The 14,945-nt window shown below is 45.0% G+C and overlaps 1 protein-coding gene across 1 annotated transcript; it reads right to left on the bottom strand.

Annotated features, from left to right (window-relative positions):
• Window positions 1-569: 569 nt before the first annotated feature.
• LOC141647412 (F-box/LRR-repeat protein At4g14103-like) lies at window positions 570-5,217 on the bottom strand. Its single transcript, XM_074455565.1, has 4 exons — window positions 5,053-5,217; window positions 3,735-4,779; window positions 2,847-3,008; window positions 570-1,072 (listed from the first exon to the last, which is right to left on the bottom strand). The coding sequence occupies exons 2-4, from the start codon at window positions 4,770-4,772 to the stop codon at window positions 722-724; spliced, it is 1,551 nt and encodes a 516-aa protein (XP_074311666.1). The 5' UTR covers window positions 4,773-4,779; window positions 5,053-5,217; the 3' UTR covers window positions 570-721.
• Window positions 5,218-14,945: the final 9,728 nt, after the last annotated feature.

A 14,945-nucleotide genomic window follows, 5' to 3' on the forward strand; every position in this document is an offset into this window, starting at 1 on the left:
TGGCATTGACTAATATTAATGGAGGGCTAGAGATTGTTATCTTATATTATTGTGGGTTTCAAATTGGTATTAATTCGACGGTTACGTTGTACTGGTGCTATATTATTATAGTGGATTCTAGTCGATTTGGCTAGTGGGTTTTACTTCTGATTTTGGAAGATTTTGCCCTGGGTTTGACCCTAAAATATCGTCTCATCTTAATATTGCTTACATTTATTTACTTTTACAGTTTAATTGTCGATTAGTTGCTTCCGTTACGCGCGCTGATTTCCCAACAAATACAGTCCTAACTGTTCTGCTTATGAACGAACTCATTTGGGTGATAAATGTGAAGTACCTTTGAAATGTTGTCACTTGTTTAATTGCGTTGCAGACTTGTATCAAAACATAATGCCTTTAATAATTCACCAATATGCTTAATTATAGAAGTACATTTGTCAACTCGATTATCAATGTGAAACATATTTAGGAGAATTAGACACTATAATTACATAGACTGTTTACATCTTTTTAATTAGATACAAAGATTGACCTAATTTGATGGAGGTTTGATTAACTTTAAGAGAGAAAAAAAAGAGGATTTGATATTCTTTGTTCATTACAATAAGGGATTAAGGGTATATGGAAAAGTTGTAGCAAAAAGTTCTAAAACGTGTCAATGAAAGAGCAACTACTATAAAAACCCGAAAAACTTTGGAGTACAACATAGAATTTAACTAGATTAAATATGACGCTGCACCGTAATAAAACAAGAGTTTGAGGCCCTCGGCAACTCTTTAAGTGTGAGCTCAAACTGTTCTAAATTAGGAGCACTAGATTGGTCTTCAGTAAGATCTTTTGACATGCATGTGAGTGATATAACCAAATCCTTTAAAACTGACACCGCCCGCAAAAGAAATTTGATCACATTTAGTTCTCGGTCAGTTCCAAAGCAACGGCCAAATTCAATTCGTTTGAGATGAGTCAAACAACATGAAGGTATTGTTGCAGCACTTCTCCAACACTCCGCTTCCAAAGCAGCTGTCTCCACTTCGATAGAGGAAGGACGAACATGGATACGGTCAAAAAGACCCTGCAAAGAACAGAACATTTTACAATTAGACAATGTTTCCTCCCTTTTAAGATTTTTCTCGGATCGGGGTTGATCCAACAACAATCTGAAGTATGCAATGTTTTTGTCAAGTTCTACACTTATATCCATGGTAAGAACCAGTATACTATATATAAATGGGATCATATGAGAACATACTGTATTTTTAAGGATTGTGGTCCTATCTCAGCCGTTGGATCCATAAGTGATGGGCCTAGATTACGCCACATAGCCAAGGAAGGGGAAGGGTGGGCAAGGCCGGTTGCCAGGCCGACGCGGTTGGCCCCCACCGGCGGCACCGGCCGGATTGGGTTCCAAGGGTGTTTTTTTTGTGCTATTTCATCGAAGAAGAACCTTTGCTATTGTATTGAATAAAGTGTGTTGTTTTATGGGATCCGCAATCAGCAAATATTAAGAGGTCCTCACCAAGTCCCTAACTATTTGCTATTGTATAACACCCCCGGAACCCCAAGTTTATCCCGAATATGTGAGAACCACTAACATAATGAGAAGTTGAGAACCATGAGAACTCTCACTGAATGTCACCAATTTCGAAAGTTTAGATGAAACATTTACCATTAGTTTAGTTTATTCGAGCACAATATTTGGTGCAACTATAACATTACCCCAGTGCCTCAATGGCTCCCGCAAATTGCGGGGTAAAGGGGTCGGATGTAGGCAGCCTTACCCTTGTGCTAGCAACACAAAGAGGTTGTTTCCGAATGACCCAAGATGAAAATTGCGTCGAGAACCGCATCGAAAGACTACTACTTCACAAGAGAAAGAAGCGCAACCACTTTAGTGAGCCATTTTGCTTTATTCCATCATAATCCAAAACCAAAGACTAATGAATCTTTGGCTCCATTGGAAATATGGAAATCCACAATATTTGGCGCAACTAAACAAGATTATTCATTTATATTAAAAATAGATATTACTTCATGTACAAAAATTCAATGGTACAATAAAACATGCTCTAGATGCATGAAAACGAATACTAGATGCATAAAAACGAATACCAACATGAAATGATTACTAGGTATATGAAAATTACTAAAATGTATTTCGCCTTGATTTCCGTCAAATACTTATAATTTTTCAAATAAGAAATATTTTATCTAGCCATAAAATTCTACGCCAAATCCAAATATTTTTAAAATTTTGTAAGATAGAGTTCTCAAGGTTCTCATTATGATATATAGAGGCAAGATCCGGTGAGTCCACCTAAATATTTGAGTCCATGAGTCCATAAAACAATATCACGCACTATACAAAATAATATCACGATTTTTTTTCAATTTTTTTTTTTTCGAAATTTTTTTTTCAATTTTTTTTTTGATTTTTTTTTTTCGAAAAAGGTTTTTTTTTTTTTTTATGTAGCCGTGATATTGTTTAGTATAACGTGTGATATTGTATTACAAAACAATATCAGGATTTTTTTTTTCAAATTTTTTTTTTCGAATTTTTTTTTTTTTTTATGTAAGCTGTGATATTGTTTAGTATAACGTGTGATATTGTATTACAAAACAATATCACGATTTTTTTTTCGAATTTTTTTTTTTCAAAAATTTTTTTTTTCTGTGATATTGTTTAGTATATAACGTGTGAAGCTGTAAGTTGTGATATTGTGTAGCATAATGTGTGATATTGTATTATGGACTCACGGACTCAAAAAGATAGGGTGGACTCATGTGATCCTAATTCTATATATATATATATATATATATAGAGAGAGAGAGAGAAGAAACAAACTAACCTCCGGAAAAACAAGTGCTTCTAACAATGGCGAACGATGAAGAATCAACAACAGCACACTATCCCATCTCGAGTCAAAGAATCCCCATGGGCCCAGCTCTAGAGTTCTTAGATTATGAAATATAGGAAGCTGATACTTTAACTCACCAACAAAAGCCATGATCTTCATTAAAAAAAAGGAAAAAGTAGTGATCAGGCAAAACTTACAATGTTTACCCACATAAAAAGATGGTTTTTTTTTATAACTACTACCTTTCTACTACACTGTTTTAAGAACTACTATCAAAATAATTTTCGTTTAAAAACTACTACCTGTATGTTTGATTGTTTTTAAAAACACTACCAAATTTCATCCAAACCCAATAAAACACAATTTCAGCCATTTATTTTTGAATTAAATCTTAAGTTGTAAATTTTATCCCTTAAACTAGTTAATTGGATGAAGTTTAAGCAACTTATATACCTTGATTATGTTAAATAAGTAAATTAGATGAAACTAGGTTAATGTGATTTTGCCCCAAAATGATTGGCAAACCGTAGTATTGGTAGTATTAAAGGGATAAAAGTTACAACTTAAGTTGGAAATTCAAAAATAAATGGCTGAGATTGTGTTTTATTGGGTTTGGATGAGATTTGATAGTGTTTTTAAGAAAAATCAAATTTACAGATAGTAGTTTTTACACGAAAATTATCTTGATAGTAGTTCTTAAAACAGTGTAGTATAAAGGTAGTAGTTATCAAAAAAAACCCTGAAAAGATAGAAATATTGGCGACATACCACATATATATGGATTATTTATACAAAGTCAAATGAGAAGAGAAATAGTCAATTTAGGTTTTTATACTCCATATAAAACATACAAAAATGAAAAAAAGAATTAAGACCAACCTCAGCAGACATTCCGAACAGAGATAAATGCTGAACATCAGATAATGATCTGAGGAGGTCAAGCTGGCACAGGAAAGCAGTCTCAAAAGTACCAAGTTGCAACAAATGCCTAATATAGATGCAAGCTTCGACAAGAGCTTTCACATTTACAGAGTAGCGAAATGATAAGTTATCAAAATAGTCAAAGTATTGCAAATTAGGGGTGTCAATAACTACAAGCTCGCTGTTTTTCTCTTCATCACATTTGAAATTATTCAAGACAAGTCTCTGAAGAGAATGAGAAGAAATGGTCAAATGATCCGACTTCTTCCATGAACAATAAGTTATAGAAAGGTCTTCAAGGGCAGGACAGCTTGAAACTAGCCTATTAACAAAGTCATCCTCATTAAAAACAAAGGAATGAAGGCATAAGAGTTTCAAATTAGGCAGACAAATGCGCGGTATATGAGCACAATCATCGATTTCAAGATTGAAATCAAGCTTCAACACCTCTAAAGATTGGCAAGCAAAAAGACTTGGAGGGAGCTTAGAATCATTAGGGTTTCTTACAAGTAAGGAAAGATCAAGCTCCCTGAGACCGCAATGGGCCAACGGGTAAGAGATCCATGCATGAAGACGGGCAGGTTCCACATCAGGGAAACAAGCATTATTACAATGATGCTCCAGAGTAAGAAAGGGTATGTTTTTGTCCCCGCCCAAACGAAGTCTAAAACCGGTAAGAGACTGCTGAGAGTGATGTAATTTGTGCAATACATAGATGACAAATGATTTAAAAAGAGGGAAGCGCTCATCTTGAATAGGGCATTTTGCGCAAAGAGATGCAGGGGAGTAAACTAAGTCTACACTTGTGATCCATGATAAAGAGGGTCTCATCCTTTTGCACAATACTTGTGTAGCAGCAACATCCTTAGTTGGAAGCAGAGACAAAATTCGACCCAATAATTCATTTGGTAAACTGGTAAGCCTATCTGCGCAACATGAACGCAAGAATCCCTTACTTGCACAATAACTGTTCATATTCTGTTTCCTACCCGTCATTGCCTTCCTAAAAAAAAAAAAAAAAATTGAATTGATGATATAGCTAATTAATACAAAATCTGGACCTGAAAACCGAGTGACGCAACGTTGCTACCGATTCTGAAGATGATTTAGCCTATTTGACCTCAGCATATAATGAATCCGATGAATCAATCAAATTAAGTACTAATTGTAAATTCATGAAATAAGTTAATTGAATCATATAAGGAAGCTAATTGTAAATTCATTAAATAACCAAGAGAAACATATAGAGTAAGATGAAGAAAGAGGGAGAGAATACCTGTAATAAAATCCAGGAAGAGAAGATGTATACCAGTGAACGTGAGGAAGAAACTTTCGATGTCCAGTTTTTGCAGCCTTCCTTTATCGCTCCTGTTTTTCAGCAACTCAAACTTCTTCCTTTTTTTTTTGGTTAAATTTCTTTTTTTTTAACTTTATATATATACTAGTTGGAAAGCCCGTGCATCGCACGGGGCTCCTGTTAGGATTATCTGTAAAAATATATTCTTAAGTTGATAAAAAAGTCCTACTATGTTATCATCGATGGAAAAAAAATAGTGATTGGTATAGATGATAACCGATGAATTATTAGTGCTTTTAGTATAAAACTTTTGCCATCAATTAGTATTACATCAAGTGACATAGTTATAGTATGTCGCTAGCTTTTTCAGTGTTACAGGCACAACCGGTTTTTAATTAGATACAAAACGCTTTCTCTATAAACATGGTGGAGTTCACCAATATGAACCCTTAATAACGGATACATATCTTTATGAGTTTTGTAAATTATTTGACAACTACGTAAAACTGAATGATGTTACAAAAAACAGCAGGTATCATAATTATATATATTTAGTGCGTTGAGAAAAAATGTTAGATCTCTTATAACATAATTTTACCTTGACTATTTACAATTAAGAGTATTTGCTCTTTATAGACATCACGCAATATTTCTTGTTCTATTACATAGAACGCACGGCACCTAGTAGTATTATATGTGACAACATCAGTTAGTAGTTTATGTCATTTTTTATTGTTCCGGGTGTAATTCCGGAGCAGGATTATGACCACTTGAACTTGTAGAATGATGTCTTTGCTTGTCTCTTCCTTTCACTCTTTCCTGTTTAAGATGAACAAACTGAGGGCTCGGCTTGGTACCGAGCGTACTCACTCCGACGCTCAAGTCAGTAAACTTAAAGAGATAAGTTGTATGTTAACTTGGCAAAGTATATTGTAGAGAGATAAGGGAGTTTATACCAGATTATTAGTGAGTTTTGAGATAGTTTTCGGATCTTTTTCTCAATGAGAGAAGTGGAGTATTTATAGACTTTCACCTTTTGTCACGTAGTGGCCAAGTGGCCAAGTGGCTAGCAGGTGGAAAGACTGTTCTACCCTCGGCCGGGGGGACCCATGGCAGGCCGGCTGGCCTGGTTGACTCCATGCCGAGGGGACTGGATGTGAGTACGCGGATATGCCTCTCGGCCGCTGGGCGAGGCCGAGACCGAGACCCAGTTACAGCCGACAGTCGTGTTAATTTGTCTAATACGTTGACTTCTTTGTCTTTTGGCTTTGACCTTGCTCAATATGTTGACTCGGTCGGCGGGTGCAGAATATGCCCCATCAATTTGCCCCCAGCGTAGTCTATCTTTGTGGTATGGACCTTCGATGAGTGTTGAGCGTATTCTCGCGCAAGTTGAACTTCTTCCCGCTTCTTCTTCCTCGGCTTGGTTCTCATTCGGGCCGCATCGTATCCCCCCTCCACATGGATGTGTAATGCACATCAAATGTGGAAAAGAAAATGGCGCTGGCCGAGACCAAGGTTGATGGTGCCGTGTGCTTTTGATTGCCCCCGCCGTCCGCCAAGCTTGGTTGATCGGTGGCCGGTGGCAAGTAGATACCAAGGAGCGTGTCGAAGAAGATTGGTAACTGTATGTCGATTGACATTCCATGGCTGCATGCTTGACACGTGGCTTGGCATTGATTGGTGGACGTTTCATGGGCTTTGCTCTGATTGGTCCGCTTCACGGGCTTTGCTCTATAAATAGAGCAGTGTGCCCCTCTTTTTGACCATCAAACTTCATTTTCTCAAAAATTTCCTCTCTCTAGTCTTTTTTCGAAGAAACTTCTCTCTAACTTTCGAAGCGTTACTCGGCGTAACATTTTCTTCCAAGGTAAACGAACAAATTTTTCAACTTTTATTTGTTAAGTACTTATTGTCACCATGTCTTCTGCTGATGCTCAACCCGCACTCTGCTGGGGGGGGGCGAACGTCGCGTCCTGATGAACAGGAGCCACTGGTTGTCACCCCGATAGGGTTTGGGGGTCCCAAGCCGCCTTCTCCTGAAGTTGATGAGCAATTTTTGGAGGGTTTTGATGATGACGATGATGAGGCGACCCAATCTGATGTAAAGAGGCCGCATTTCTCGTGGCACGGCGACGCCTGCTCGATCAATCTTGATCGTGTTTGGACGAATAAGTTCGCCTCTGTCTCCGGGCCTGACCTTTTTGAAGATCATTACTCCTTCGGCAGGGGGTATAGAATAATTGTCTCTGAGGGTGATCAGGCCGTCTGTTGCCCTCCCGAAGGTTGTATCGGCGTGTACATCAGACACCTGGAGTATGGGCTTCGGTTTCCTCTTAATGAACACGTTGCTGCCATAATTAAAGCCATGAATGTCGCCGTGGCTCAACTGCATCCGTTGGCCATTAGGACTATTATTGGCTTTGTATGGTTATGTCTTTTTAAAGGGGAGGCCCCAACGGTGAACCTCTTCCGTCGGCTCCACCATCTTCGGTAGACTACCCTAGGTGGCACGGGGTGGTACAGCATACAGACCGAGGCGCGTTATGTTACCGTTTCGAAGCTGACATCTTGCAAGGACTGGAAGGGGCGGTGGGTATACGTCGAAGTTCCGGAGGACTATCCGCTGCCCCGGTCCTTTCAGAGCCGCGTCAATTTGCGGTGTGAGGGTCAAGGGGAGCATGACAGATATGTCTCCCGGAATAAGCTTAAGATGGACGCCAAGAAGGTCTATCTTAATGAGGACGAAACGCAGGCAATGAGGCTGTTTGAGGCTGAGAAGGATGGCACGCCGAAGGGATGGATGCCCCCGACGTAGATCGTTCTTCAAGACGAGCTGCTTTGCCACGTCGGCCTCATACCGGCCCTCGGCCAGGGTGAGTGGGGTTGGTATGAGGCCCACCTTTGCTTTTTGTGCTTCTGTATTTGAGCCTTGGTTTATTTCTTTTGCTTAACTCCTGCTTTGTTTCTTTTGCAGATCGATTTGACCGGGATCTGTCTGTCTCCGTCCTCGAGAGGTTGGGACTTGATCAGGACGGGAGAGTTGTTGAGCTGCATCCTAAGGCCGCGCCACGTGATCGCAGACCGGCCCCTCACGAACTTATGGAGCAGGCGATGAAGGCAATGGATGTGGCGGCGGCTCAAGTGGAGATTGGCGGTAACGTGCCGCGGCGGAGACCAAAAACAACGTCTACGGCGGCAACGGCATCAACTCCAGCTCAATCTTCAATCCCCGTAGTCCAAAAGGAGCAGGTGGTCGTCGATGTTGAAGAGGAGGTCACCGTTGTGGAGGGTCCTCCTCCTTCAAATAAGAGAAAAGAGGCAACGCCTGCCGCTTTCTTTATTAACGAGGTAGGGAAAGAAAAGGGGCCAGTAGGCCCTCCGCCCAAGAAGGCTAAGACTGGTACGGATCTAACCCATGGCTCGGATTTAGCAAGTTCATTGGGCATTCCTGATGACAGGCTCTCTGACATGTCAATGAATGTTGACATGGATGCTTTGTCTGGGTTTTTTGTAGATCAGCCGTCGCCGGCTGTCGTTCTCACTGAACGGCAGTTGGAGAAGCAGCCTGTGCAGACGGGCGATCAAAATGTCACCGCCGACTCCTCATCCCAGAAGGTTTCCCCCGCTCAGCTTGTGGCGGAAGGCACAAGGTTGTCCAAGAGGCTGGTGAAGTGGACTGAACTAGCCGGCGCTCATATTATGGAGCAAGAAAAGGTCATGGCTCAAGCTGCCCCTGTGCTTGAACGGCTTAGGATCGAGCTTGCTGCTTCTAAGAAGGAGGCCGAGAGGTCGAAGAAAGACTTCTAGGCCGCCATGAAGGACTTCCTTGCTGAGCGAAAGCTTAAGGAGGAAGCTGATAAGACGGTCCTAGCCGAGAGAGCCAAGGTTGAGGCTGCGTTGGCTGACGCCGCTAAACTGCGGGAGGAGAGAGAGAAGCTTCAGGGCGGTTATAATATCATGGTTGAGCAGAGGGAAAGATGGAAGTCTCTGCATCTGACCGAGGCGAAGGAGCACAAGAACACAAAGGTTATCCTTGCTCAGAGGGAGAAGGACATTGAGACGCTGAAAACCGTCATCATCCCTGACATGTGTGCCCAGTACCGGGACCAAGCTGAAGATGCTACCAGGGATGCAATTAAAGAGCTCCTTCCTGAAGGCTCCTTCCCGTGGCAAGATTTTGACCGGCTTCTTGATGAGAAGGCGGCTGCTGCGGAGGCCAAGGTTGCGGAGAAGGCGAAGGCGGCGAAGGCCGCACAGGAGGCTGCGGAGAAGGCGGCCCGGGATGCTAAGGTGAAGGAGGCTAGAGAGGAGGCTGAGAGGGCAAAGGCAAGTGAAGCTGCCAAGCTCTTCTCTGGGCCGCCCACCGTTGGTGATGCTGCTACTCTGCCGGTGGCGAGCAGCAACAAGCATAGGGAGACGGGCGGTCGTCACCAGATTCACCCGGTCCTTCTGACAGCTTCAGCTGTTCGGGGGCCAACTATTGAGCCTTTCCTCCCTGCCATCCTTTTGGCGCTTCAAGTCTTATGTTTGTAACCTTTTGCTGTTCTTCTTTTTTTGTTAAACTTTGGTAGTGTTTAGGCTATCCCTATGGGGACGGCCGTCGACTTTGTTTTGCCCCACCTGTAAACATTTTTAATAAAGTTTATCTATTTGCCTTCGGCTTGGCCGAGGCTTTGGTCTCATTCTCCATTCAGTTGTCTCCTTACGTTTTTTAAACATATTGAGCGCTTTTTTTCGTTTTTACCTTCGGCTTGGCCGAGGCAGTTAGAATGCGTATCTCAACTGTACTTAAACGTTTTTTAAACATGTTGGCATGTCGGTCGCTTCCTCCTCCACTCCCGGTCTTAGCCGAGGCGGTCAGATTTGCGCTTCCCAACTGCTGTTGTAAACATGTTTTTAAACATGTTGGCATGTCGGTCGCTTCCTCCTCCACTCCCGGTCTTAGCCGAGGCGGTCAGATTTGCGCTTCCCAACCGCCGTTGTGAACATGTTAGCGTATCGGTCGTTGTTCCCCGTTACTCCCGGCTTTGGCCGAGGCAATCGAGGTTACGGCTCGACAGCGTTCGTATCTGTAGACATATTGATCGCTTCCTCTGCCACTCCCGGATTGGCCGAGGCGGCCAGATTTGCGTTTCTCAACTGTACTTATACGTTCCTAAGCATGTTGGTCGCTTTCGCGAGTATCAACTGCATTGGTAGTGACTGCCCGGTTGGCGTCTACTAAGCATGTTGGTCGCTTTCGCGAGTATCAACTGCCATTGTAGTGACTGCCCGGCATTGGCCGTGGCGTCTACTCGTGACTGCCCGGCTTTGGCCGCGACGTCTACCTTGGTACGACTACGGAGGGGACGAGCATTTTGATGGAAAACTTGGATCATTCTTCATAAGATATAATCACGTGTTGGGGTGCCCACAACGGTCTCGGACACCTCCGCCGCTATACAAAATACTTCCTAAGGTTGTCTGTGTTCCAATGGCTCATTAGAGGAACACCCTCCATGTCTGTCAGCCGGTATGTCCCCGGCCTCATTTCTTCAACCACCTTGTAGGGTCCTTCCCAGTTGGCCGTCATTTTACCATGGATGTTTCCTTTGTTGGTTGCGGCCGACTTTCTTAGGACTAGATCTCCTACTCATAAGTCTCTTTTGTGGACCCTACGGTTGTATGCTCTTCTCATTCGGTTTTGATACACTGCCAAGTTGAGCCGTGCCGTGTCTCTACTTTCTTCGACCAGGTCTAGGGAGGCTCTCAGGCCTTCCTCATTTTCGACTGGGTCAAAAGTTTGCGTTCTGAATGTCGGCACCGCTGCTTCAATTGGCAGGACGGCCTCAGACCCATAGACTAGGTGGAATGGACTGTACCCCGTTGCTTCTTTCTCCGTGGTTCGAAGGGACCACAGGACGCCGGGTAGTTCATCAGCCTATCTTCCCTTTAGATCTTCAACCTTCTTTTTTAGCCCGTTCAGTATTGTTTGATTGGCTGCCTCCGCCTGCCCGTTTCTCTGAGGGTGGCAGACGGAGGAGTATGCAAATTTGATACCGAGCTCCTCCAACCAATTCATCACCATGTCGCTCCAAAACTCTCGGCCGTGGTCAAATACAATGACTTGGGGCAACCCAAATCGAGTTATGACGTTCTCCCAAATCACCTTTCTTACGGCCGCCGTGGTCTTGGCAGGTACCGCGACAGCCTCGACCCATTTGGTGAAGTAGTCAACGGCGACGATTAGGTACTTCCTTCCTCCGGAGGCCGTCGGAAATGGCCCTAATAAATCCATCCCCCACTGTGCAAATGGTAGGGGGCTAAGTACTGGTTGCAAGTCTCGGGAAGGTGCATGTATCACCGGAGCATGCATCTGACAATTCTTGCACTTCTTGGTCTTTGTTCTGGAATCTTTCAGCATGGTCGGCCAGAAGTAGCCGGCTCGGAGAGCTTTGTGGGCTAACGTTCTCGCCCCCATGTGATGTCCACAGATGCCTTCGTGAATCTCTGTCAGTATTAGCTCCGCGTCGGCTGGGCCGACACATTTCAAGAGTGGTCTTATTACGGACCTTCTATACAATTCTCCTTCGAACACCAAGTACCTTGCGGCGATCCTTCTTATCTTCTGAGAGAGACTGCGGTCCTCCGGTAACTCTTTTGCCAGCTTGTATTTCATTATCGGAGTTATCCACGTCGTCTCGGCTTCGATGTCGCCCACCATGCCGACGGTCTCAGTGATGCTTTTAGTATTTCTGATATCCACCAGCACGGTTCGACTGACATTCTTGATGCTTGAACTGGCAAGTTTTGAGAGAGCGTCGGCTCGGTTGTTCTCGACACTGGGATGCATCGTATTTGGAAAGATTTCAATTTTGCAGTGTCGGCTTTTACCCTTTCCAGGTACCTCACCATCCCGTCGTCTCGAGCCTCATACTCTCCTCTGATTTGATTAGTCACTAAGAGTGAATCTGTCTTCAACACAACATGCTCCGCCCCGGCAGCTCTAGCTAACTCGACTCCAGTTATCACCGCCTCATATTCGGATTCGTTGTTTGAGGCCGAGAAGGTAAACTTCAAGGCGTACTCAAACTCGTCCCCGTTAGGGCTGATGATAAGGATGCCGGCTCCTGAACTGTTCGCCGTGGAGGACCCGTCGGTATACACTTCCCACACGCCGGGATGTGATTCTTCTTGATATGTGCACTCGGCCATGAAGTCTGCAAGCGCCTGCCCCTTTATCGAAGGCCTCGGCTTGTACTGAATGCCAAAGCCGGAGAGCTCCACCGCCCATTTGATAAGTCTGCCGGATTTTTCGAATTTTTCTAAGGCTTTCTCCAATGGCTGGTCGGTTAAGACCGTCACGGGATGTGCGTCGAAGTAGGGTTTTAACTTCCTTGCGGCAACGACGACGGCGAAGGCCGCTTTTTCAATCAGTGGGTAATTTCTTTCGGCGGCCAGCAGTGTATGGCTGATAAAGTAAATTGGGCATTGCTGCTTGTTTTCTTCCCTGACGATTACGGCACTGACCGTGGCCGAGGTAACTGCTAAGTATAGGTATAGCGTCTCCCCCAGCGTCGGCCTGGACAGGGTCGGGAGAGTTAGAAGGTGGGCTTTCAGGTGCTTGAAAGCCGTGCTCTATTCCTCCCCCCAGCTAAAGTCTTTGTTCCCCTTTAGCACTTTAAAGAAAGGAGTGCTCTTGTCGGCTGACCGAGAGATGAAGCGGGCAAGATCCGCCATCCTCCCGGTCAGTATCATAACCTCTTTTCGATTTCTCGGTTCCGGCAGGTCTAGTATTGCTTGGACTTTTTCTGGATTGGCATCAATTCCCCTGGCGCTGACAAGCACGCCGAGGAACTTGCCGGCCCGGACACCGAAGTTGCATTTCTTTGGGTTAAGCTTCATTCTATATTTCCTTAGTGAACAAAATGTCTCGCTCAAGTCGGCCAAGTGCTCGCTGTCAGACTTGCTTTTTACAATAGCATCGTCGACGTAAGCCTCGATGTTTCGCCCTTTTTTATCTTGAAACACTTTGTCCACCAGCCTAGTGTAAGTTGCGCGGCAAATTTTTTCAAACCGAACGGCATCATTTTATACATGTATGTGCCGTGTATGGTGATGAATGCGCACTTAGGCATGTCTTCCTTGGCCATGAATACCTGATGGTACCCTGAGAAGGCGTCTAGCGGGCTCAACATAGTGTAGCCTGCCGTGGCGTCAATTAAACTATCTATTCGAGGCAAGGGATAGCAATCTTTAGGGCACGCTTTATTAAGGTTGGTAAAATCAACACACATCCTCCACGCCCCTGATGACTTCCTCACCATTACAACATTTGCTAGCCACTCAGGGTAAGTACAAGGCATGATAAAGCCCGCCTCTAATAGTTTGTCTACTTCGGCTTTGATGGCCTCATCCTTCTCGGCCGAGGAGTTCCTCATCTTCGCTTGACGGGCGAGCGGTGGAGAGTACGTTCGGCTTGTGAACGATCACCTCCCGCTCACGCCTGGCATCTCGGCGCGAGTATGCGAAGACATCTTTGTTCTTCCTCAGCAGGTCTAGGAGATTAGCTCTGAATTTTGGCTCCAGGTCGGCACCGATAGTTACGGTGCGCTCTGGGTCAATTTCCACTTCCTCGGTCTCGGCTCCTTCGACCATGCCGACATTAGTATCCATCGGTTCGCGTTCCTGCTGCAAGGATGGGCTCTTCCCTTTCTCCGATTTCTTCGCCACTTTGAGGGATTGCATGTTGCACCCCCTGGCAGACACTTGGATATTGACGATTTCATCTCTCTCATCCTTTGAGACGAGCTTTTGTGCTTCTCCCCGGTCCGAGACGTACATCAATGTCAGGGCCCGGATGGACATCACTGCATCGGCCTCGCTCAAAGTGACCCGGCCTATGAGAACATTGTAGGCGGACGAACCATCAATAACCACGAACTCAGATAAAACATTTTTAGCCGCGTCCGCTTGGCCGAACATCACCGGCGATCGATTGACCCTGGGGTACCAGGCCGCCCCGGAGAGAAGCTGTATAGCGGGTTGGTGCAGGGGCTCAGGTCTTCAATCTTCAGACCGATATTGAGAAAGCACTCCCTGAACATGATGTTCGTGTAGGCGCCTGTGTCAATCAGGCACCTTTTGACCAAGTGGTTGGCTATATCTAGGTGGACTACGAGCGGGTCGCTGTGCGGGGCGATGACTCCTTCGTAGTCCTTCTTTCCGATGGTTATATCGGGGACGGTGGAAGCGGGGATCGCTGTTTTGGGCACAAAGTTGATGGCTTGGTATAGCTCATTTAGGTGCCGTTTGTGCCCATTAGCTGACCCACCGTTCTCGTTTCCCCCGGGAACGACCTGGATCACTCCCATCCTTTGGAATACTGATTTTCTGTTCGCCCCGTCGGAGCTTGTTTCTGGGCCTCCAGCTACATACTTGCTGAGGGCCCCCTTTCGGATTAGCTCCTCGATGGCGTTCCTCAGATGCCGACAGTTGTCGGTCTTATGGCCGGTTTGGCCGTGGTATTCCCAATACTGGCTAAGGTCGCCGTCCCCTCTCGCCTTGGGGGGCCTTGCCCATTTCTGCCCTTCATTCTTGTTTAGGGCAAAGACCTCGACTGGTGATTTGACCAGGGGGTGAGACCACTGTACCGCTTCTGGGTGTATGGTCCCGAACTCCCCCCGGCACCCGCCGAGTGCTGTTTCCTATTAAATCTCTCAGGCCGTGACCTATTCCCGTCACGGCATCCTTCATCTACGTTGTCCCGGCGGCTCCTCCTTTACGGGTGCCCCACTTCACCGTGGCCTACCTGGTCTTGTGATAGTCCTCCACCTTTACGGCTCGGTCGTCCATCTTTCTGGCGGAGTCTAAGTTGAGGTCTTCGCACT

This window comes from Silene latifolia, chromosome 3 (assembly GCF_048544455.1).
Source record: "Silene latifolia isolate original U9 population chromosome 3, ASM4854445v1, whole genome shotgun sequence".
Lineage (NCBI taxonomy): Eukaryota > Viridiplantae > Streptophyta > Magnoliopsida > Caryophyllales > Caryophyllaceae > Silene > Silene latifolia.

Bases quoted from the DNA above. Each gene is read 5' to 3' on its own strand.
- LOC141647412 (XM_074455565.1), bottom strand. From the start codon at position 4,772: ATGACGGGTAGGAAACAGAATATGAACAGTTATTGTGCAAGTAAGGGA. The intron at 3,009-3,734 runs GTTGGTCTTAAT...TTTTTAATGAAG, and splicing joins TGTTCGGAATGTCTGCTGAG to ATCATGGCTTTTGTTGGTGA. The intron at 1,073-2,846 runs GTTAGTTTGTTT...TGTTCTTTGCAG, and splicing joins AAGCACTTGTTTTTCCGGAG to GGTCTTTTTGACCGTATCCA.